This window comes from Cryptomeria japonica, chromosome 7 (genome assembly GCF_030272615.1).
Source record: "Cryptomeria japonica chromosome 7, Sugi_1.0, whole genome shotgun sequence".
Classification (NCBI taxonomy): Eukaryota; Viridiplantae; Streptophyta; class Pinopsida; order Cupressales; family Cupressaceae; genus Cryptomeria; species Cryptomeria japonica.
The window spans coordinates 50380863-50407233 of NC_081411.1; the positions used below are offsets into that span (position 1 = coordinate 50380863).

The 26371-nt window shown below is 35.7% G+C and overlaps 2 protein-coding genes across 7 annotated transcripts; one reads left to right on the plus strand and one right to left on the minus strand.

The window, feature by feature from the left end:
• Positions 1–13689: 13689 nt before the first annotated feature.
• Positions 13690–19042, minus strand: LOC131046464 (disease resistance protein TAO1). Of its 2 annotated transcripts, XM_057980219.2 has the most exons (6): positions 18219–19041; positions 17015–18089; positions 16767–16829; positions 16313–16651; positions 14713–16215; positions 13692–14627 (listed from the first exon to the last, which is right to left on the minus strand). In XM_057980219.2, the coding sequence occupies exons 1-6, from the start codon at positions 18701–18703 to the stop codon at positions 14013–14015; spliced, it is 4080 nt and encodes a 1359-aa protein (XP_057836202.2). In that variant the 5' UTR covers positions 18704–19041; the 3' UTR covers positions 13692–14012. The 2 variants fall into 2 exon arrangements, with proteins under 2 accessions (XP_057836203.2, XP_057836202.2); XM_057980220.2 differs by lacking the exon at positions 16767–16829 and having other exon boundaries at positions 13690–14627; positions 18219–19042.
• A 2387-nt stretch (positions 19043–21429) lies between these two features.
• LOC131046465 (disease resistance protein RPV1) lies at positions 21430–26366 on the plus strand. Of its 5 annotated transcripts, XM_057980225.2 has the most exons (6): positions 21430–22164; positions 22300–23389; positions 23730–23789; positions 23910–24263; positions 24360–25577; positions 25664–26366. In XM_057980225.2, exons 1-6 carry the CDS (start codon positions 21608–21610, stop codon positions 26156–26158), a joined length of 3774 nt encoding a protein of 1257 aa, XP_057836208.2. In that variant the 5' UTR covers positions 21430–21607; the 3' UTR covers positions 26159–26366. The 5 variants fall into 5 exon arrangements, with proteins under 5 accessions (XP_057836208.2, XP_057836205.2, XP_057836207.2 ...); XM_057980222.2 differs by having other exon boundaries at positions 23730–24263; XM_057980224.2 differs by having other exon boundaries at positions 23910–25577.
• Positions 26367–26371: the final 5 nt, after the last annotated feature.

Below are 26371 nucleotides of genomic sequence, written 5' to 3' on the forward strand. Positions count from 1 at the left end.
AACCTATTGCACTATATATTGTATCTTCTTTGCAGTACTTAATATGTATGCCAAAATGTGAGTTCAAAAGGAGTGCAAATAACCAATAAAAGCACTCAAACACATAGATTAAAGAAACATCAAGATTAAGCTAAATAAGGTCATAAAGAGCATATAAAAATTATACTAAAACCACATTTTTTTAGTAGATTTGTCCTTGATTATTTCGTTGGATGTACACTCACACTAAATGTTGGTAGCATAACGACACTCAAATGCAAAAGGAGTAAGAGAGGTAAAAATGGTTAGGGGTTGGATTTATAGGATTTGGATGATATTGGATGAATGATCAAGATTAAATATCAAGATCTATAGTGGAGGATTAATAAGAGAAATAAATGAATTAAAAATTTATTTCAAGGGTACTTGAGGGGACAAGCCCATGTGCTTGTGTAAGAAGCCCATGTGCTTGATGTGATGGGAGGAGTTGACTTTCACTTAATCAAGGATTAAGTGTTTGCATGTAATTTGTGTAGAGGATTATGATAATAGTGCAAGTGGGAGAGTTAGGAGAATGCAAGTGGATGAGGATGAATAGGATTTGTAAATTAATTTTAATTCAAAATTGGAGAAAATGGGGGATGAAGATTTAATTAAATAAACAAAGGTATTTAGTTAATTAATAGATGAGGGTCTAAGGGGTATACTTGTTGAATAGGTAAATTAATTAAATTAATTGCCTTAAGAAATAGAGGAATAAGGATGATTAATTAAATAATAATGAATTACTTAATTAATAGAAATAGATATAATAGATGAAAAATATGAATCAATTGATCAAACATAGGTGATCAATTTTAGGTGTCTACATTTTTCCCATATAACTTAATATTGTAGATAACATCGTCTTTGAATGGATATCTTCAGTTCCACGTCAACTCTATAATTACTTACTTAAATGCACAATATTATCACATTGTCTTATTTATATTACTTATCTTACTTTTATGAGATTTCTAAATAGTCTTAATGAGACATAAGGTATAACAATATCTTATTTTTCATATTTTGAATTTGTTACTTTATTTGATGTTGAGGTGATCAATTGTGTACTATTGAATGATCAAATACCACAAAACTCTCATTTTACATTAAAAGCATTCTCTCTTTAGTTTAAATACAATAGGATTTCTAGTCTATCATGAAATAGATTTGTTGATCTAAAAGAAGTTTTAATTGAGTTACTACTCTTAAGAATATCCATAGTTCTATCACTTTCTCTTAAATTTCTATCATACTTTCTCTTAAAGAAGCTTTCTAGCTAGCAGGATATCCAGTTATTGATTTTGATTTTAGTAGCCACTTGCACTATATTAAAAATTATATCTTCTCTGCAATACTTACATATTCCAATCTAGGATTCATTTTACATTCATTAAGCAATGCATTATATCTGATGAGCATATTATAATTGGCTTAAGAGAAGTGTGACACAATGTCTACCATAAACATGATATGTTTTGTTAATTTTCCATGGCCATGTGCTATTTATTCTTTGGTATGTTACTATGTTAATATTATATTTCTTGGTATCCAGTCTCTCTAGCTACTTCCTGGAGATGATGGTTTATTCCTAATATTGGAAATCTTCAAAAAGAGAAACACGAAATAAATATACTTTACTTGTCTTTCTACCATGTAAGTGGCTCATTTTTGTAAATTAATTGAACATAGATTTTAAAGCTTGTTGACTAGCAAAGACTCTCCTTTCCTTAGGATGGGTTAAAATTGTAAAGTTAGAACTTGTTTTGCTAGGTAATTTATGCCAAATTATCATAGGCTACAACAGACCACAATATGCACTACCCTGGTATTGCTTTTATAGATCCTCATGTTTTCCTGAATAAAAATGCATAGCAAGTTAGTCTTTCTCAATGACCTGATAGCTCATATTGTTTTGTTGGTATTGATTGAGAAATTGACCCCTAGAATCAAAGACATGTTCTCTTTGGTCTTGATATTAATTAAGAAAGTGAACCCTAGTCTTCTCACATAAGACACTTGAGTACATAAGAAGAACTCTAGTAAAGTATCTTAAGTGCAAGGTCAGTTGTACAAAATGAACTAAACACAAAAATTGTCTTTGAAATATTAGAAGACAATGTACTATTCCATAGATAATGTGCACCTTAAGTAGATAGTCCATCATTCAATTATGAAAAGTAAAGCAATGAAAAGTGCTAGCATGAAAGAAGTCATTTTTATGAGGATGCATCTTAATTGTGGTTCAAACATGTATCTTAGATGAAAACAAGCAGTGCTAAAGTTGTAAGCATTACTTGTCATATTACCATCCACAAGAGAGATAAATGAAAGCACTTCAAACCATTAATAAGTACTACTCTATCCCTGTTGACCGGACAGTGAAAGTGCAATGTCTCATTGACCACTTGGCTAAGTTTTAGTTTTTCCTTTTAAAAGTATGGCTAATTTTAAAAGCATGCATTTGTTTTAGTTTCTAAAATCATTTGTCTCATTAAAATTGGCTATGTGCTCAAGCTAACTATATATTTTGTTGAAAGTTTCATCAACTAAAGTCTACTAAATTATGAACCAACACTCATTACCGGTGTTTCAATCAAAGTAATCGCTGAGTCTAAATTTAGTAGAGTTTCTTTTTATGATTACAATACAATAGTATATTCTAGATTGGATATGAACTTTGACATAAAGTTACTTGATAAAATTTATCTTTCTTTCATGCAATCTATTGATTACCAACAAATATTAAGGGCTATAGTTCTGTGAATATAAAATTTACCAAGTTTACAAGAGTTAATTATTACTTGATGTTTTATAAAGAAATATTTTTAGTCAATCTTATGTCTGTATTTAATGAATATTTTTATTCAATATTATTGGTCTATATTTCATGAGTATAATTCACGCAAACTCATTTCTCATGAGCATGAACCATCCACTTAGCACTCATTATATGCAAGTGATGTTCACAAGGGTGAACCATTAGAACTTCCTAGGAGGTCACTCATCTTAGTACTAATTAGAATCAAGAACACTTAACCTTAGATATCCCTCCAAGATAATGCCAACTTATCTTATTACCCCATTCGAAGAAAAAGTGTGGGAACTGGGGTGCCTTGCGTGACCTACTCCTGGGATAGGGGCATTATGCGCAACCTGCTCTTGACACTTTCTACTCCAACGAATTGCAGTTTGTAGGTTTTCACTTGATTAGCCTATACCTATTTTTGTAGATGCATCACTCATTTCTTCACAACAAAAAGAGGAAAATATTGGGGGTAAAGGGGTTTGTTCAAGTCAAACCCTCATTTTAGAATCAACCTTGAAATTGAAACATAAAAAGAAAGTATTTTGATATATAGGAAAGACTATATTTAAGAATAGAATTGTCTTGCAACTTGATGATGCAAATGTTTCTTTGAAGATGATCATAAATGTTGATGCAATAGCATGACTCCACACAAAAGATTTGAAAGAACATCATAAAAGACAAGCTTGCATGAAGGTTGTTGAAGGTTGCCATAATGAAGAATATAGTTGGATGAAATGTCTTGAAAGCTTTGTTATCTTATCCTTTGTATAGTAATGTTACCCAAAATGAGGGAGGATACCTTACTTATACACCTCTCCCAAGCATTCGGGGGGCAAACAATCAGAATGGGCCGACATATATACATACAAAGGCCACCAATATAAAGCAACCAAGATTGTCAAATACAACACATAAATCCTACCAAATGAAAAGAATCCTAAACCCTCCAACATTTGGAAACATCAAATAGGTCAATTTATTTCTCTTTTCTGAGTTAGTGATTCTTTGGGCTCAAGCACACCGACAACTACATCATCGGTTACCCAAGAATTTGTCTTTGTGAATGTGGAAACTAAGTTTTAGGATACTCCTAAGACAAAGTAGCTAGATGGAAAATTAAACTGGAACATGACACAGATTTGTCCATTTGTAATTAATCACATGCCATGAGTCTAAAACTACTATTAATTTGGATATAAATATTTTACATCCTTGCTAAGGGCAGAATTTGAGTTTAATCTCTACTCTTTCATAAGACAATTTCTTCTTCCCTTTCCCATAAAAGAGTGCATGATCATGCTTTCTAAAGGAAAATAAAATAAATGGGTTAAAGTCCATAACCTAATAAGCATAAAATCTAAAGGGATGAACTATATATATACACATTGCATTTTCATACTAGACTATAATGTGTGGTTTTCACCCAATATTGTGTTTGATACCCCAATATTAGTCTAAATGTGCATCATATTTGTATATTGGTAAAATCCCTACACATTGAAAAGAGAAGTTTTTGAATTTTCCATTATCTTTTTCTCAAGGGTTGTATCATGCATTTTGGTCACACAATTGAAATCAAATTTCTATTCTTGTGACTGAATGTGCGCGAGAATTCTCAAGACTGATGGACCAATCATTTAGAGTAGAAAAACAGAATAATTCTAGCACTTGAATCACTCTATCATCCACTCGTGGCAATTACAATGACTCTTCCACTTGTTGGGATTAAGATGTCCCAACCTTTGTAAATCCTAACATTGTTTTTGTATTTATTTATTAATTTATTATATTATTTATTGTTTACAAATGTCTAGTCATCTAGTGGGATCCATAGGCTTGGTGGCATCCTACTTGGCAATGACTATATTGTTAATGCATGATAGCTTCGGTAAGATAAATGATTGAATGAGAGATAAATAAAGTCTCTCATTCAATCATTTATCATATCGAATAACCATCAAGAAAACATCAAGATATTTTCATCTGACAATCATTCCTCTCTATATCAAATCTACTTAGTCAATTAATATCGATATCATGGTATATCGGTGATCACTGATGGTTATTCGGGTTAACTATGTATTCTGATTTACATCGGATGTGTTCCCTGCGATAAACAAATAATTATCAAGTGCGTTCGGGTGACAAAGTATGCACCGCTTGGGATGTATAACAGTTACTTAGTGATTGGTGTCAATTAACATAGACACTGATTCCCATCGGTTAATATGCCATTCCAATCGCATCGTAAATACTGATTAACATATACTCTATGTTACGTGAACCCCAATTAGTATCGGGTTGGTAATAAGTTAAACACTGGTTGACAACATATACCAAGGGGTGCGATCAAGTAGTGTCTTGCTCGGTCATGTCCATAAGACATGACCGGTCAAGGCACTGCTTGATCCTCCCTCTTGCATATATGTATCATTTGATATTTGTGAAGAGGATGTTGAAATCAAAAAATACTCCTCTCAACTGTCAAATAAAGAAGATAGTCATATTCATAATAGAGATAGAAAACTACATAGATATAGAGAATACATTAAGAATACATCTTGCATATTGAATTGTAAATTGCACATCATTCAACATGGTATCAGAGCTATAGTTAAATTGAACCTGAGGCTGTTCAATTTTATGTAAAATTCAAATGAAGAATATATTCAACATCGCAACTCTCTCAATGGATAGCACTATCAGATTTGAAGACAGACTGAGAGGAGGTGATGACTTCTCCACATGGAAATTCAGAATTCAAATGATTCTAAAAGAAAATAATGTTGAATCATTTGTAAAGACTGAAACTGCAAAACTTGAGACTGAACCTGACAAAGCAATTTCGAGAGAAGGAAATTATAAGGCCATTAAAATCATAGCTTATGGAGTAAGAAATAATATAATTCCCATTATAAGGAAACATGAAACAACCTGAACAACATGTTCAAAGCACTTGAAGATGCCTTTGAGATATGTAGAACCTTGGCTTTAAAATGAGAAATAAATCACATAGCCATGATAAAAGGAGAATCAATCAGTGCCTACTTCATGCGAATATCTACCCTAAGGGATGAGCTGGCAACCCTTGGATATGAGATCCAAAGCAAGGAATTAACCCTCGTTGCTCTAGATGTGTTGCCTAGCATATGGGAAACATTTGTCCAAGACAATAGTGCAAGGGATGAATTCCCAAAATTTGATAGGCTAAAGGCTGACTGTCTCCAAGAAGAATCAAGGCAAAATAAGAAAGGGATCAAACAGAAGAATATAGATGAAGATCTTCAAGTTCTAAATATGACCTCAAACAAGAAAGGCAAGTAGACACAATTCAGGAAGAGAAAAGGTTGTCACGGTAAGAAATCCTTCAAGAAGGACCTTTCTCAGATTCAGTGCTATAGATGTGATAAATTTGGGCACTATGTTGCCAAATGTCCAGAAAGAGCTAAGCAAGCCACATTTGCTAAAATAGGAAAATCTAAAAGGGAAGATGACTCTGAGAAGTATGTACTCTACTCAACACTTAAAAAACAAGCATCAAACAAGGTTAACTCCTAGGTGATCGACAGTGGCTCATCTAAACACATTACAGAGCTTAGTGAAGTGCTAGACTCCATGATAGAGGAGAATGATGAGGAAGTGACTATCGGAGATGATTCCACACATCGAGTCAGAGGAGTTAAAACCTGCACCATCAAACTAAAGTCAGGCGTATCATTACAACTTAAAGGAGTACTATATGTCCCAAACATCAAGAGAAACCTAGTCTCCATATTAGCACTAGAGGATAATGGGTACAGAGTGACCTTCATGGACAATAAGGTGTTGGCTTGGTCAAAGAATTCATCTATCAAGAAATCTAAAACCATTGGTCAAAGACAAGGCTACCTGTATGAGTTGTGCACAAAGATCAACCTAGCCCTAATCCATGAAACTACAGATGCTAATGAAGTTTGGCATAGAAGACTAGGTCACCTGAATTTTTAGAGCTTTATCATCAATGGGAAACCTTGTCACAAGCCTACCTAAGTTAAAGCAATATCATTCAAGGGCATGCAAGGGATGTGCACTAGGTAAAAATGCTAAAGGTGTTTTTCAAAATAGTAATAGGAAAACAAGCGAAGTTCTAGAGTTAGTTCATTCTAATATATCTGGACCTATGTTTGCACCTTCTTTAGGGGGATGTATGTATTATGTAATATTTGTTAACGACTACTCTAGGAAAACTTGGATCTACTTTCTAAAATGTAAAGAATCAGAAGAGATCCTTAATAGGTTTAAAGAATTCAAATCACTAACAAAGAACTACACAGGAAATAAAATTAAAACCCTAAGAACTGATAATGGGGGGAAATACACATCAAAATTATTTAAAGAGTTTTTTAAAAATTTAGGGATTAAGAGGGAGTTAACAATACCTTATAACTCTCAACAAAATGGAATAGCTGAAAGGAAAAATAGGACAATTGTTGAAGCCGCCGAAGCTATGATTCTTGATCAAAATCTAAATGTCAATCTTTGGCCAGAAGCAACTACCACTATTGTATATATTCAAAACATATGTCCTCACTCTCATCTTGAAGATAAGACCTCTGAGGAAGTATTTACTAAATCAAAACCTGACATTAGCCACCTTAGGATATTTGGATGCCCTATCTATATTCATGTACCTAAGGAGAAGAGATTAAAATTAGAGCCTTCTAGAAAAAGGGGAATACTTGTAGGATATAGTGAAACCTCCAAGGCCTACATAATTTATATACTTGGTCAGAGGAATATTAAACTGAGTAGGGATGTAATCTTTGAAGAAGACTTAGCCTTCAAAAGATCCCAAAGCTCAATAGAACCTAAAGTCTATATCCCCACCCCTAGAATAGAGGAAGACTCTACTCCTGAGCTTCAGAGGGAGATTCTTGAGGAAAATGTAGGTGAAACTCAAAACCCACCTAGAGAGAACCTCAAGAAAAGACCACTATGGGCCACCAAAACTGTAGAAGAAGCTCAGAAGTATGCTACTCCTTCAGGAACCTTCAGAAGAAGTATACCTAGAGCAACTTGAAGGGTTTGAAATTTATAATGCAGAGTCTCATGTGTGCAGACTCAAGAAAGCTCTCTATGGGCTTAAACAAGCTCTCAGGGCTTGGTATGAAGGAATTGACACCTATCTCTCAGGACTAGGTTTCTCTAAAAATAATGCAGATCCTAATCTCTACTACAAAAGAAATAAAGGTGATATGCTAATGTTGATTTTATATGTTGATGACTTATTAATCATAGGAAATGATCATCTTATAGATCAATGCAATAAAGATCTATCCAAAGAATTTGATATGAAGGACTTAGGACTCCTTCATTACTTCCTAGGATTGGAAGTATGGCAGAATCCTGACAACATTATACTAAACCAAGGAAAGTATACCTTGGATGTTTTGAAGAGATTCATAATGATAAATTGTAGGCCCATGACCTCTCCTATGGAAACCAATTTACATAAACTTAAAGAAGCAGCAACAGAGGCACAACCCACTAACTCTACTCAATACAAACAGATGATTGGGTCCTTGATGTACCTAGTGAATACAAGGCCAGATATCTGTTATGCAGTTAATGCCTTAAGTCAGTTCACATATGAATCTAAGGAGATACACCTGGTTGTAGTTAAACATATCATGAGATACCTATAAGGTACTCTAAACATTGGTCTCAAATATGAGAAAGTTGACATAAACCTACATGGATTTACAGATTCAGATTGGGTTGGATGTGTAACTAACAGAAAAAGAACTTCAAGGTGTTGCTTCAGTCTAGGTTCAACCATGATATCTTGGATCAATAGGAAGCAATCCTCTATCGCTCAAAGCTCCACCGAGGTAGAATACATTGTAGCTTCTATGGATGCTTGAGAGGCAGTATGGCTTAGGAAGTTGCTTGTGGGCTTATTTGGAGAACCTATGAAACCCACTATTATACATTGTGACAATCAAAGCTGCATAAAACTTTCAGTTAATCCAGTGTTCCATGACAGATCCAAACATATTGAGATCCCATACCACTATGTGTGAGATATGGTAGACAGAAATGTGATTCAATTAGAATATGTTTGTACAGGAGATCAAACGACAGATATTCTAACCAAACCTCTTTCCAGAGTGAAGGTTGATCACTTCAGAAAAGGTTTAGGTATGATAGAAAGGTAATTTGCTTTGTAATCTGTATTTAAATATCAATAAGATGTTTAATGTGTAAACCTCTTTGTTATGATAGGACATTTTGGATTTTTATCCCCTGGGTTCATATCTAAGAGGTGACTATCTCTCAAGATAATGAACACTTGTATGGAGACATTATAAGGTGATGATCTTATAATGTCCAAACCAGTTATCATGTTGGATCTCTAGTGTGTCATGGATGAGCCATGATTGTGTTGTGGTAAAACATTTATATGAGATGTTAGTGCACCTACCACAACTTGGATAAAGATGAGAATTGAATATTTTCTCATATGATTATCCTTAAGTATTGTGTGCTTAAGCAATACTGATATCACATGCTAAGGTGATATACTATCATCGCAAGATTGATGTGATTGACACTTTGTATCACGTGTTTAGGTGATACTTCATATCATGTGATTAGGTGATATGATTCCCTAGAAAGTTAGATTGTGTGAAGGAATGCTAACTATCATTTGAATTGTGATGCTTGATATACTGCTCTCATTTATCTTACCGAGCTAAGAGGGAGTGTTAATGCATGATGGCTTCGGTAAGATAAATGATTGAATGATAGATAAATGAAGTCTTTCATTTGATCATTTATCATATCGAATAACCATCAAGAAAACATCAAGCTATTTTCATCTGATAATCATTCCTCTCTATATCAAATCTACTTAGTCAATCAATATCGATAGCATGGTATATCGGTGATCATTGATGGTTATTCAGGTTAACTATGTATTTTGATTTACATCGGTTGTGTTCCCTACAATAAACAAATAATTATCAAGTGCGTTCAGGTGGAAAAGTATGCACCGCTTGGGATGTATAACCGTTAGTTAGTGATCGGTGTCAATTAACATAGACACTGATTCCCATTGGTTAATATGCCACGCCAACCCCATCGTAAATACCGATTAGCATATACTCTACGTTATGTGAACCCCGATTAGTATGAGGCTAGTAATATGTTAAACACTGGTTGATAACATATATGAAGGGGTGTGATCAAGTAGTGTCTTGATCGGTCATGTCCATAAGACATGACTGGTCAAGGCACTGCTTGATCCTCCCTCTTGCATATATGTATCATTTGATATTTGTGAAGAGGATATTGAAATCAAAAAATACTCCTCTCACTTGTCAAATAAAGAAGATAGTCAGATTCATAATAGAGATAGAAAACTACATAGATATAGAGAATACATTAAGAATACATCTTGCATATTGAATTGTAAATTGCACATCATTCAACATGTATGACACATATGTTGCACATGTGGAGGCAAGCATCCCACATGAGGATCTTGACAAGTGTAAGCCTATGATAGATTCTATGATAGAATGGACAAGTGGCAAAAGATAGCTTTTGCATGGAGAGGGTTATGATGAGTTGTAAGAGAATAAGCTAAAAGTAGTCATTTATGACAGATTCTCTTACAACTATAAGCGTTGTAAGTTATGACAACTGTAAAATGCATAATAGCATCTGTCATACCTCAAAATAGTAAATTTTGAGTGCCCAACTTAGGAGGTTTGAATGGGGAGTCATTTGGAGATGTACATGTGTCATTTTTATGCGTTTTGGTGGCCAAAAAATAGGGCCAAATGTTATGCATGACCCCATCTTGATACTTCATCTAGAAGTTTCCTCTTGAATTGTATTTTTCTATAAAAGGTAGTCTTGAGGAGTGTTATGTAATGTAATGTTTGCATGTGAAGTTTTATGCTATGAAATTAATCTAGGTTGTTGAATAAGCTAAGTGATAGCATTGTATTGTAATAATTTGATTATTGGGATACAAAGTACTATGCTTTTGGAGTGTGGGATTTTTCACCCGAAAGGGTTTTCCCCACGATATATCTTGTGTTTATCTTTATGCATGTTTATTTTCTACCTATGAATGTGTTTCTATTTTTTTAATAAAATATTTGTAAAGAAAATTTGTAGAATCTCCCCCACTAGATTAGTGTTAGGAAGCGTTTTCCGCACCTTAGCTTCCTTTCAGTTGGTATCAGAGCTTGGCCAGTTTTGGTTCTGTTGTTGGGTAGCGGGGTTTTTGTACTGATCTCAGTTTGAGTGGGAGCTTTTACGGAGTATTTTCAAAATCTTGTTGGAGGAAGAAGATGGCAAGCACATCCCTAAAAGTTGATGTGGAGAAGTTTAATAGTAGCAACTTTGAACTGTGGAATTTAAAAATGGAGGATATGCTCATGGATTGAAATCTATAGGCGACAATATCTATAACAAAACCTTAGACTACTATGCAAGATGTTTAGGATATAATTGATCGAAAAGATAAGAGCCTTATAAGGCTCTGTTTCGTAAACTCTGTATCATTGAATGTCCATGAAGAGAAGACTACAAAAGGTCTTTGGAAGAAGCTTGGAGATTTTTATCAAGCTTAATCCTTGGTAAACAATCTTTTTTTGAGAAAGAAAATATATTGGTAAACAGGTTGTATGGTTTTTTTACATCCCTATGTATGGTTATTATCCATGCCTATGCTCATACTAAAAAAAAAATGTAGGTCATGTAGGAAAATGCAAAACAAGTTTCCTAATAGTACTAGTAATCAACATTGGCAAAAACCATTGGATGTAAACAACCTCTAGATGGATTGAAAACACCACATGTGACACCTATGAATAGGGAGTATCCCACAACATCAAGCTTTCATATCTGTGAAGATCTTACCAAGAACATGTAGAAGGAATCCACTATGGGCATACATATCCACATTTTAGATCCATTCATGGTGTTGTCAATGCATGAGAGGGTGCAAATTTGCAATTTGATATATAAAAAGTTGCTCAAACAATATGAACAAATGTAACATGTATCTATCTATGTAAATGTAGAAGCATATAAACAAATAGATCCACAGTCACATACATATAACCATATAAAAAATTCAATTCACTTATACATATTTCATAAATTGATAAATGGAAACCAATATTAAAGGAAAAGCAATATATAAAATTATAGGAGCATCTGTACAAATTTGTTGCAAAGCATGCATAGAGCTTGGGCTGGTCGACATAGCAATAAGTATTCTAGAGTTCAATCAATAAAGGGACTTTGGATAGTGCTTGCATTCTCCTTTGATTGATATTCATGAATAAAAATAATCTATACATAATTATCATAAAATAAAAAATATATGTGAGACTCACCTACATATACTCTCATTACAATGAATTAATGTATGTAACTTTTTATAGATATCTTCACACTCTATTATTTTCATTATCATCTTCACAAAATGTTTTCCAAATAGAATTTATAACTTAATACATTCACATCTTCATGATATATAGAGGCATGTTTGACAATCATATATCAATGCTTCAAGGGATTTTTTCATGCTACCAATATTTTATTTTCTTGTCTTTATATCCTTTGTTTAGCATAAACTAACTTTTTATTCTCTACAAAATACACTTTTAACATAACACCAAGTACACCTTTATGATATAATAATTGTTTGTTCCAATGCATAGTAGCTATAAAAATAAACAAGTGAAAATTTCATTTGAAACTCATTTGATAGAAGCAAAGGAAGTTGTGGATTGAATTCCAAACAAAACTGAAGTTGTTACAAATTATGAATTCAATCAATTGTAAACAAATGTCATACAAACATTTATCAAATGTCGTAAGACAATGTTGTGTGTATTTGAAGGATTTACTTTTTGTATTAAGTATCATAGAACAACATTACAATCCATCTCCTTTCAAGCAAACTTATTACAAATACTAGCTCCTTTCGAGCACCAAACTAGAAACAACAATTGGAAGACCAAGAGTCACAACTTCGAAATCCACTTTAAACAATGTGACAAATACAACCAATGGAAGACCAAGAGTCATAACTTAGAATTCCACAAAGATGTCCCTCATGGGAGTTGAACTTAGGTCTCTACATTGAGAACTCAATGATTTAACCAACTAAGCTCAACCCCTTGGACGAAGGGTTTACTTAAATATTATATACACAAAAATATAATAAATTAAACTAATATATCTTCAATGCACATATCAATTTGTACTCTCTAGCATGTAAGCTTAGATATAATTTTTTGTCCGATATGGCCATTTTACCCCCTTCCAATGAAAGTGTTAGTTAAATTCAAAACTAACTCAAAGTCACACATCCCAATCTCCATTGTTAATCTCTAAATTCATATTTTTTTAATTTTCAAACCTATTTTTTCTACTATAAATTAAGTTCTTATATGTAAAGATTAATTAAATATGCCAAAATAAATTTATTGCAAAATAAAACATCGTACAAAATTTATTTTATTCTATCAAATACCTAAATAAAAATAGCCTTAAATACAACTTTAACACATAACATTAGTCACACATAAAAAATTTAATTAGTTTAAATAATTGCAAATGAACTTGAAGTTTGTCGGTATCATTGATCACGTTAAAAAAAGTTTACCCAATACTTTAAAAAATAGTATCCTCCTTAAAGTTGTCAAAAAATTGTTGCTACTATTATATTATAGGAGAGAAGATCTATTAGTCGACCATCATAATTTTGTCTCAAAATCATATGTAGCATTTTCAAATTATTCCAAATATTTTACAATGGCTTACTTGCAAGACTCTTGATTATAACTAAGATTTTAGGCCCAAATCATCAAATATGCATTGAGTTATATCAGTTACACATTTTATTTATTCTCAATGTGGCATCACATGATTTGACACTTTTAGATCTAAATAATTCGTTTCATTGAATTATGAATACTCAGACCAACACTAACAACTTTATTAAATCTCACAACTATTAATATTATATTATTAAAAATATACATTAAATAAAAAATATTATCACAACTATTAAAACATGTCCAAGTATGAATCCTATCCCCTATCCATAAAGATGTTTCTCCCTCTCAGTAACATTCCTTGTATATTTTGCTTTAATTTGACAACTTTATTAACTTTGGAAAAGCGGCAGTAGGCTGCAAACTGCCTCCATTACTGTTTGTACTTCCCCTGTCACAAATAAAGCTTTCTCCACTAGCGCTTGTTCTCCCCTCCTCACAACCAAACCTTTCTCCACTTCTTCGTACTCTCCTCCATCCTCTTCTTCGGACCCTTCGGTGTTTCCTTCTTCGGCGTCCTCTTCTTCGGACCCTTCGGTGTTTCCTTCTTCGGCGTCCTCTTCTTCGGACTCTCCTCCGTCCTCATCTTCGCAGTCCGCTGAGAACTCTGCAGTGTGCCATTTGTACTGGGAACGTTGAGTGAAGACACCTACCCATGCCCACCTACCTTTTGCAAAGTTTAGAGGAGCTCCAAGCAATCCACCGTCTTTTTTCCATGTCAACTGTCCGCTTATTGAAGAATGACAATTTATCACAAAATACAGCATAAAGGCATCGCCAATGGAAGAACGCTTTTGCACCAATTTTGAAATGGACTGAATGTTCTGGTTGGAGATGGAGTCAACGATCTGGAGATTCGAACCCAGCTTCGGAGAGAGTAAGGGTTCTACACGTGAGGCCGCATCAGGGACTGCTCTACCTAGTATTTTTAAATCATCTGGCCATTTCTGCAAATTCCTTTCACAAAATTCAGCCAATGCGTAATCCGATGAAAAACAGGAAGAAATTTTTACTCCTGGAAACTATTATTACCTTTATCTTTTGAATAAAACGTTCAATAACTGATCCCTTGCTTGCACTGAGTTCCACCTGCTTCAAATTCTGCATGTGTTCTAAGCTTTCTACATCCAGCACCTCGCAGCAGAACCTAACAGCCAACCTTTCCAATCTTGAGCAATTTTCTAAACCTTCGATTTTCTCAATTTTTTGGCAACCTGTTATCTGAAATTCTCTGAGAGAAGTTAATTGTGCAAAACTTGGAATGTGTTCCAGCATTGAACAGTTTTCCAAATATATTGACTCGAGGGTTTTTGGCAGGGCGTCAATCTCTACTAAAGGATAATTATTAAGAACACAGAGACTCTCCAAGTGGGGACAACAGTCTTTCGAAAATGAAATCCTGCACACTTCTGTTTCTCCTAAATATATCCGCTTCAGGCTGTTCAATGCAGAAGGTAATGATGCCGACCCAAAATACACTTCACCGATTAGACAGCCGTATAAGTGCAGTGTTTCAAGATTATTCAGTTGCCTAAATGATTTTGGTGAAACTTCCAGGTCAGGACAAAATTCAATTTCAAGATTCGTCAAGGAAGACAAATCACCAAGAGAGTCAGGTAGACGTTTCAGCTTAGAACAATCCCTAATGTCAAAATTAATCAATGAAGACAAATTTTCAAGAGAGTTGGGTAAACACTCCAGCTTAAGGCAATCACTAATTTCAAGATCCTTCAAAGAAGACAAATTTCCAAGAGACTCAGGTAGACATTCCAGCTCAGGACAACGACTAATTGTAAGGTTTGTCAAAGAACACAAATTTCCAAGAGACTGAGGTAGACATTCCAGCACAGGACAATGACTAATTTCAAGTCTTTTCAAAGAAGACAAATTTCCAAGAGAATCAGGTAGACATTTCAGAATAGGACAACTTTCAATAAAAAGTTTCGTCAAAGAAGACAAACCTCCAAAAGAGGTCGGCAATCTTGTAAACGGGCTTTCTATTATCAACATATTTCTCAACATACTGAGTCGACCGATATCATCTGGTAGCTCCCTCAGACTAGAGCCCATGAAATGGAGCTCTCTCAAGGACGCCTGATTTGTGATGTGACGAGGCAACTCTTCCAATTGCTGGCACTCAGAGAGGTTCACGTACTCAAGCTTTGTTATGATTTCCAGAAAGCTCAAGTCCTCCGACCTCAGTTGAGAACAACCCACTAAATTGAGAACTTTCAGAAGCTTTAAGTTTTTAAATGAAACCGGCAAGCTTCTCAACTCAGAGCAAGAAGACAAATCTAGATGCCGCAGATTGCTCAAATTGCCGAAATTGCTGGGTAGTGATGATAGCCTTGCACATTCTTCTAACACCAGGTGTTCCAGGGATCGGAGAAGGCAGAATTCATCTGGCAGACTCGTAACACTGTAGCCCCCAACAATTACTATCTTTTTCAAATGATTGAAATGTCTTATTGATTTTGGAAAACCTTGAAATTTGCGGCAATTAGAAATAAGCAACTCCCTTAAATGCAGAGGGGCCTGCAAGCACATTTTCGAGTAGAGAAATGTAAAGCATACATCAACTACAAAATTATTGAAATATAGATATAACACAAGTAAAACGAACGATACTTACGTCACCGTCAGTCTCCCCCCACAGCTCTTCTAAGTGATGTTCCCCTTTCTCATAGATTTCTAAGACCCTCAAATTTTTCAATGATAGCCCCGGAGAAAGATTTCGCTGCCCAATTTGGAACCAGCGTAGCCAGACTAGCTTTCTCGATACTTCACCCAGTACGTCGTTAAAAGAATCTCCACTAATCACTAAAAATTTTAGTCCAACTAAAGAAGGTGAGAGCGACCAAATTCCCTCGTTTGTGTTAACCATGAGTTCCCCGTGCGAGCAGCGAACGCGAGCCTCATCGACCTTACCAGACTCATCATTTACTTCGGCCATTTCTGGTAATTTCTCTTTCTGGAGAGAAAAAAATATATATTTACAAAATAAAATAAAATATAGAACTGTAAACTTCTACAAACAATTAAAATCATAGAAGGAAGTAGAGAAACAAAAGACATGGCAAACAAACCCCATCATTAATCCACTCTATTCGATTTGAGGTCGCCATTATTCCTTGAATGCCAATTCTTTTCTGAACCAAGAAAAATAGAAAATCGAAACTTACTGAATAGACGAGCTAATACAAGCCAACACATACTATTTGATTGTAAAATTAATAAAATTTAGTAGACAAAAACATTTATGTATCAAAATGGATGTCTTTATGATCTAATAAAAGAGTTAATTGTGAGACAATTGAAAAAATATTAATCTTACCTCATCTTCTCTCTGAATATTAATACATTGTTGGGGAAAGCAAAGCCGATAGGGTGATTGTTTATTTGAGATGTCCTTTCCCATATCCCTTATATGGTCATGCATTCTTATGCAATTGTCATCATCAAGCTCAACCAAACACCTATGCAGCAGCTTTTCCCAATTTAGTAGACCACTCCACCTCAATCCATTCCATATTTCAATTGCCAAACTACAATCTTCTCCAATGAAGAAACATGCAGCATCAAGGAACATCTCTTTTTCTTCATCATCCAGACTATCATAACTTATTTTGAGTATCTTTTGAATATCAAAAGGCAATATCCCCATGATCTGATGCAACAAAGACTTCCAATCTTCTTTATCTGACTTTCCATAGAGTTGTGCTCCAATTACCTTGAGAGATAGAGGCAATCCGTGACAAGCTTCTGAAAAAATTTCAACAAGCTCCTTAAATCCTTCCTGAGGAGAGGCTTGTATAAAAGCATGCCAACAAAAAAGTTGTTTGGCATAGTATGGATCAAGTGCTTTCATTTTATATATAGAAGTGATGCCCCAAGATTTAAGAACATCATATTCCCTTGTGGTAACAAGGATGAGACTACCCCATTCCAGTTTGTCTTTTGCAGGCAACAAAGCATTAAGTTGGTCCACATGACCCACATCATCGAGAACAATCAACACTCTAACAGATCTCAAATGCCGAGCAAGAGTTCTCATACCTTCCTCAATATTGTCAAATGGTACATTTTGGACACGAAGATTTTCGAGGATTTCTTTTTGCTTCTTATACAACAGACCTTTGGTTGAGGCCTCTCGAATATCAGACACAAAACTGCGTTTCTTAATCAAAGAGGATTTTCTATTGTATAACTCTTTGGCAAGGGTGGTCTTGCCAGAACCACCCATACCCCAAATTCCTATGATTTGTACACTCTGATCAGATCGGAATATATTCATCTCGAAGTCCTTCACTACTTCTTCCAGACCTACAGGATGATTTGCAACCTCTAATGGTACGTTTATTTCTTGCACAACCCAATCCCTAATTTTCTTCAGCGGCCTCCACTCATCGCTGAACACAGTAAAAGCATTGAAAAATCAAAATACTGACACGTTACTATGCCATGCCAAAGTTAAATTACACACATGAAAAAGAATAGACATTTGTTAAAATATGGAGGTCGAATGTTGTATCACTTACTCATTACTTTTTATGACTTCACCAGTGTAAAATGAGACGATGTGGAGTGCCTTCTTCCACTTCAGAAGTTCTTCCACGGGGTATCCACCTTTCTGCTCGTGCTCCTTAAAGGCCTGGTCATACACGCCTTTCCCTTTCTCTACCCATCTTAGATCACTAGGATCTACATCGTAGAAAATGGGAATAATTCTGGTGCCAGTTTCTAGCATAAGTGATAGCTCTGCCAAACACCGGGGTGATTCTGCATAGCTCTTGGAAAAAATAGCGATATAAAGCAAAGCGCTTCTCATTGCTGCTTCTATTGTTGGGGGCAAAAAATCACCATGCTCCAACTCTTGTGCATCCCAAAATACAGAGAGTGCCATTCCAGTAAGCATGCCATAGAGAGCAGTAGCTAAGGTGGATTTGACGTCTGGTCCACGATGATTGATGAATACATCGTAGGATGGCTTTTCCATGAGTTTTGAAGCAGAAGTAGACGCCATGGAACTGGGTCGCAGTGAAAGGCGATGAAAGAAAGAAAGGAAAGCAATGGAAGCAAGCTTACAGTCGGGAAGGTGAAGGTCTAAGTAAATGTGAAAAAGGTGTACGCAGGTTACCAAGAGAAGAAATTATCAGAGTATGACGAATCACTTCGTAGTTGTGAAAGAAGAGGGAGTCGGTGATGGAGATGAGAAATGACCAAAAGCGAGCAGCGATTTGCGGATTGAAGGATGAAAGGCGTAAATGCTCCTCCATAAAATCCCATCTTCCCTATTTCCATTGGAGACGGTTTAGAAGAAATGCAATAAAGTGCCCGGGGGTAATTGGCGTACGAAATTACGTTGAAGAAACACTTGACAGTGTTAATAAATAAGATTTGTGTCGAAACATCATGTAAGAGGTGGACCCGTTTCGTATAGAAAGCATGTGGAAGACAGATTGACGACCATACTTTTAGACACCGGCAGGAAATTTTCATTTGTCGTTTATTCTGAAATAAAGCGAGTATGCAGGTAGGGTTATTTGCCTACGAAACCCCGTAGAAAAAACGCGGAATAAGTTGTGAGTGGCGTGAGATTTGGAGTCTGAAAATTCGTAGAAGTAACGCAGAATGATGTGAGATTGGTATTGTCCCACTGTGCAACTTTTCACAATGCCATTTCTTCCACAAATCGAAGCCACTCATTTGTTGCCTAAATCACATCATGCTTTTAGTCATTTCTTACCAACCATCCAGTCTGTTTTCCACACGCTTTCTGTATGAAACGGGTCCACCTCTCACATGATTCGTCATTTCTTTCACAAATTTCCACATTTCTTTCACAAATTTCCACATTTCTTCCATGCTTAATTTACACATTTAACCATTTCATATCATTGTTACCCGTGTAGGGAGTGGCTATCCACTATAAAGTACGTATCCAAGCCAATATGGATGTCTAGGCGTGGAAAGATTATTTTGGACACATAAGTATATTTATAGAACATTGAAGACATCCATTTTTTTTAAAAAATAAAAAATTATCATATAGGTCAAAAATAGAAAAAGAAAAGAGTAGGTATTGTGTGCGGGAAAAGCGGGTCAATAGAACTTAAAATGTGAAAAATGAAACTTAAGCCTTGCTCACACATCCACAGGACTTCTTGGTGCAAGCTATGTAGTCACGAAGAATGATTCAGCGTCCCAAGGTTGGTTCCATGGTTCTCTATCTCATAAGGTCCCTCAAACCAATGTCTTTGCTCTCAGATCACTAAGCAAAGTGGTTTAGGGATAACAAATGCAAGAACGAGGGATGCTTTGATTGATTTTATTATAAAATGCATCCTAAGCTATGCATGATCTTACAAATACAATAAACTAGATTATAAGATGACAAGATTAGTAGCAAGACTATCCTAGCATGATATATTAGTCTATGATTACGCTAAATGATAAGGAAAATACTCTAAACATACATATTTAGATTAATTCCTTTTTAAAAGAGAGGCTAAATGATGAGCATAAAATGAGATATTAAAGCTTAGATGGATTTGAGTATAAGTATGATGCTAAAGACTTGGATATATGAAAATGGAGGAATGAGAGCTCTATTTATAGCAAAAATAGGGCAATGGATGGCCAGGATTGAAAGAGATAATCAAGAGTTGAGTTTGAAAGTTGGGAATCCATGTTTGCAATTTGCACCAATGAAATGGTGACCATTGTCAACATAAGGTTGGGTTGAGAAGAGAGGTAGGAAGCATTAAATGCTTGAGAAGACCTCATGGTTACCTTAGGGTTAAGGGTTAAGGTTAGGTTAAGGTTAAGTTAGGGTTATCCAATAGACAAAGGTTTTACCCAAAGGATAAACTTTTGTGCAAAAAATTTAGGACTAACCATGGTCAAAGCAATAAATGTTTGATGAGACCCTTGGGTTACATGGAGGTTGAGTTTAGAGAAAGTTTCTAATCATGCAAGAGGGTTGAGTTAACCATTAATGGTTTGAAGACTTTTGGGACAAATTTGTAAGAGTTTTTGTTGAATGGATAAAGACTTTAATGCATTTGGAAGACTTTCCTCCAAATTTGAGAAGTGACCTCCTTAAATTTAGGGAAAGGGGATGATGGATGAGTTTAGGCTAATTGATTAGGTTTAGAAGAATCTAGAAGAATTTAGGAAGGGGATTAGGATGCAAGTGGGAGATATAGGAAAATGCAAGTGGGTGAGGGATAATTTATTTTAATTTGGTTTCAAGTGGAGGTTTTTAAATAAATTAGATTTATTTAATTGGGATTCCCTATTTAATTAAATGTAAATTTAATTAAAAGATCTAGAAAAATATATTTAATTAAATAAAAAGATTTATTCAATTAAATGACCTAAAATGAGTTAATTGAATTTAATTAAATAAATTAACTAATTTACTTAATTAAATAAAGGAATGGAGATAATTTAATTAAATAAAAAAATGAACATAAAATATCTATTTAGAAATATAGTCATTTTTATATGTCTACAGTTATATAGTTATATACTGAAAAGTGAAAGGAAGTAGCAACATCTTTCCTTCATTTTTTATTTTATTTTAAAAGAATGCTTTGTATAGTACTGTGAAGTGAAAATCTTATCAATTCGATGCCTTTACATGCTCTTCTGTCTTCCACATCAAGGTAACTCACCTCTCCCATGATTCCGCGTTTTTTCCACGCGCTTTCGTACGCCCTCCACTATTTCTTCCGCAAATCTGTGTGCTTTTGTCATTCCTGGTCCCCATCGCTGATGCTCTCTTCTCTTATAAACAAGAAAAAGCGCTTCCTCCTGCTTTCATCTCTTCTTTTTAACAATTACTTAGCCCTTCACCTTCCCAACACCAAGCCTGCTTCCGTTGCTTTACTTTCTCCATCCCCTTACTCTGCAACCCAACTCCATGGCGTTCACTTCTACCACCGGGAGTAAAGAAAAGGCCGAGATTATGGACGCTTTTGATGGAATCGCACCATCTGCACCTACTTCTGCCTCAAACCTCATGAAAAAACCTTCCTATGATGTATTCATCAATCATCGTGGACCAGACGTCAAATCCACGTTAGCTAGCGCTCTGTATGGTATCCTTACTGGTATGGCACTTTCAGTTTTCTTGGATGCACCAGAATTGGAATATGGTGATTTTTTGCCCCGAACAATAGAAGCAGCAATGAGCAGCGCTTTGGTTCATATTGCTATTTTTTCCGAGAGGTATGCAGAATCACCCTGGTGTTTGGCGGAGCTATCATTCATGCTTAAATCTGGCGCCCCGATTATTCCTATTTTCTTTTGTGTCGATCCTGACGATCTCAGATGTGTAGATCAAGATGAAGGAAAGTATGTCGAGGCCTTTAAGCATCATAAGAAGAAGTGTAGATACAGTCCGGAACAACTTGAGGAGTGGAAGGTTGCTCTCTTCAAGGTCTCATATTACTCTGGTGAAGTCATAAGCAATAAAGAGTAAGTGCTACACTTTCGGCCTCCGTATTTTAACAAATATGCATTCTTTTTCATATGTATATGTATGAAATTTGACCTTTGGCATGGCATAATAACCTGTCAGTATTTTGATTTTTAAATGTTTTACGAATTCAGCTATGAGAAGAGCTTGCTGAAGACAATTACAAGTTGTGTATTGCGAGAAATAAACGTAAACGTGCCATTAGAGGTCGCAAAATATCCGGTAGGTCTGGAAGAAACAGTTAAAGACTTTGAGATGAATGCACTCCAATCTGCTGAGGGTGATCAGGGTGTACAAATTATTGGAATTTGGGGTATGGGTGGTTCTGGAAAGACCACCCTTGCAAAAGAGTTATACAACAAAAGATCCTCTTTGATTAAGAGGTCTAGTTTTGTGTTTAATGTTAGAGATGCCTCAAGCAAAGTCCTGTTGCTTAAGAAGCAGGAAAAAATCCTCAAAGATCTTAATTTTGAAGATGTATCATCTGACGATATCAAGAATGGTATGGATTTTCTTTCAAATTGTTTGAGATCCGTTAGGATATTGATTGTTCTGGATGATGTGGATAATGTAGAGCAACTGGATGCTCTGTTGCCAATGAAAGACAGCGTTGAAAGGGGTAGTCTTATCATTGTTACCACAAGGGATTATGATGTCCTTAAATCTTGGGGCATCAGCTCTATATATAAAATGAGAGCACTTGATGTGTTTCATGCCGAGCAACTTTTTTGTTGGCATGCTTTTGCACAACCTTTTCCTCGAAATGGATTTGAGAAACTTGTTCGACAGTTCTCAAAGGTGTGCAATGGATTACCTTTATCTCTCATGGTAGTTGGAGGGCAACTCTATGGGGAGCTTCGCAAAGAATGTTGGGAGGATTTGTTGCATAAAATATCTAAAATATTGCCTAATGTTATTCAGCATAGTCTCAAAATAAGTTATGACATTCTTGATGACAAAGAAAAAGAGATGTTTCTCGATATAGCTTGTTTCTTCGTTGGAGAAGAGATTAGCTTGGCAATTGAAGTATGGAATGGATTGGGGTGGAGTGGTCAACAAAGCTGGACAAGACTCCTGCATAAGTGTTTGATTGAGCTTGACAATAACAATTGCATTCAAATGCCTGAACATTTAAAGGATATGGGAAGGCACATTGCAAATAAACAATCCCCTTATAGGATTTGGTTTCCCCACCAGATTATTGATGTTCAAAAACAAAAAGAGGTAATATTAATATTTATTTTTTATTGTCTCATTTAACAGAGTTGAACCTAATTAATCCTTTTATTGTATCACTAAGCAAACCTTTCTGCTGAACACAAACGAACTTGTGTCCACAAAGTTTTATTAATTTTACAATCAAATAACTGTCTAAGATGACAGTCTGGTAGCTAGAACTATTTTGCAATCAATAGCCAAAATCAACTTACCAATTTACTCAAACGGTATGTTTAGCCAACAAATTTCTCTTGATCTCAGTTCTGACTCTATTAGCACTTCTATTTTATCAGCTTTTAATTTGGCGTATTTTAATAGTTTCTAATTTGGTGTTTTATCTCTTCAGGAAAGAATCAGCCTTCAAGGAATAATGGCCTCAACTCAAAAACAGTGGATTGATAATTTGGTGTTTCTTCACCTCCTCCTAGTCATTTTAATTCTTTGTCGAAGTTCTTTGTCGAAGTTCTTTGGCTTTGTGTATGTGCTTTTCTATTTTCTGATTTTTTTATGTTTTTCTTGTATTCAGAAGGGAGAAGGAAAACCTTTAACAATACTAACCGAAATAACTGAATCAAGTGATAAGGTTGATGAGTTCAGCTTTTGGTGCTCGAAAGGGAAACTCATGGTTGAAACAAGTAGAGGAATTTGGCGGCTCTCCCCCTCTTTAGTTGGACTAAAGTTTCTGGCGATAAGAGGAGATTATTTCAATCAAATAATCGGTGAAGTATCAAGAGAATTGGTCTGGCTTCGCTGGTTTCAAATTGGGCAGAAAAGTCTTCCACCAAAGCTTTCATTGGAAAAGTTGAGGGTTTTAGAACTCCATGAAGGCGAAGCAGGGGATCATCACTTAGAAAAACTCTGGACCGAGACTGACGGCGAGGTAAGTATTTTCCATGTCAGCTGTTTTAAATCTGTATTTCAATCTTTTTATAATTACTGTATGCTCTACATTCCTCTACTGGGTAATGTGCTGCAGGTTCTTGTGCAGTTGAGGGTACTGGTTATTTGTCAATGTTACAAATTGCAAGGTTTTCCAAACTCAATAGGAAGTCTCAATCATTTGAAAAAGATAGTAATCATAAAAGCCTACGAAGTGGTGAGTCTGCCAGAAGAATTTTCCCTTCTCCAGTCGCTGGAACACCTGGTGTTATGTGATTGTTCAATGCTATCATCACTACCCAGCAGTTTCGGCAATTTGAATAATCTACGACATCTATGTATCTTCGGTTGCGGAGAGTTGAGGAAGTTGCCAGTTTCTTTCAAGAACCTGATGCTCCTGGAATATCTCAATTTAGGGGGGTGCAGCGAACTCGGATTCACGCCAGAGGACCTGAACATTCTGGAAAACATGACAGAGATCAAAATATTGAGTCTGGTTGGTTGCGAGAAAGTGCAAGAGTTGCCTTATCACATCATAAATCAGGAGTCCTTGAAGGAGCTCTATTTAAGGGGAACCAGTTTAAGGGAGCTACCAGTTAACATCGGTCAACTCAGCGGGCTGAAGGAGATGGTTGTAGGTAGCGTGTTGCTCACAAGCTTGCCGGACTCTCTTGGAGATTTGTCTTCCTTGACCAATCTTTCAATTTGTGGTTGTCCGCAGCTTACATGTCTACCTGATTCTGTGGGTGATCTGAATCTCTTAAAGGAATTAGAGATAAATAATGTAGGAGTGAATTCTCTACCAAAATCAGTTAGGCAACTGAATGGTCTTCGAAGATTGATCATATCAGGTTGTCCAATCAGTAAATTGGATTTTGGGGCGGCATTTTTACCTTTTGCATTAAGCAACCTGAAGTGGATATCTTTAAAAGAAACCGAAGTCTGCAGAATTTCAATTTTTGAGAACTGTTGTCCCAGCTTGGAGACTCTCACAGTTGAGAATAATTGTCATTTAGTGGAAATAGATGCATTGCCAACGACGCTCAAGTCATTGAAATTGACTGAGTGTAAAATGCTTAAGAACATTCCGAGTTTTGTAAGAACAACTTCGCTCAGAGAATTGGAGGTAAGAGGTTGCCACCAAATTGAGAAAATTGAAGGTTTAGAATATTGCAGAACATTAGAAAACTTGAGAGTAGACACCTGCCGGGAGGTGCCTGGTATAGAAAGCTTGGAATACATGGAGAAACTGAAGGAGCTGCAACTCAGAGCAAACAAGGGGTCAGCTATCGAACGTTGCATTCAAACGATACAGGTAATAATAGTTTCTAAGAATCAAAAGGTTTTTACTTTTTTTCATTGGATTGCGCATTGACCAAATATTGTGAATTTTTTTTGCAGAAATGGCCAGATATAATGGCAATATGTACCCGAGCAGTCCCTGGTGCGTGCTCACTTGTAGACTCCTTACTCCCGCGGGGTCTCTTTGTCGTTGACTCCTTCTCAAACAAGAAAATTCAGTCCAGGCCGAGATTGCTGCACAGACATTCCTCCAATGGCAATGCTACTATCCTCTGTTTTGTTTTAAATTGTGTGTCTTCACAAATGACTCTCGGCTTAGACTGTCGTGACATGCGGGATGGGTTTTCCGGCGTTCTAACCAAGGTTGAAAAGGGTCGATGGGCATGGGTAGGTGTCTTCACACAACGTTACGAAGGCTCACTTTTTATTTCAGAGGAGTTGTCAATAAGTGGGTACGGAGGAAACTGCGCGGAAGAGGACGAGATGGAGAAAGGTTTGGTTGTGAGTGGGGAGGAGCAAACAGCAATGGAGGCTGTTCGTAGCTTATTGCCGCTTTTTGAAAGTTGTTCGGCCAACAATCACGACCAGGTGTAAAACATGTAAAATGAATGAACAGGCTTCTTCCTTCTGTTGTTAAGTGTGGTGGCGACACCTAGTGAAGCATCCACCGTTTGCATGAATATCATTAACTAGCATCCACTTTTTTCACAATTTTTGTTATTTAATGATATATAATGTATGTAGTTATCTAAGATTTCAAATATATTTCTTATATAAATGATATTATTAACTAGCAATTGCATCTTG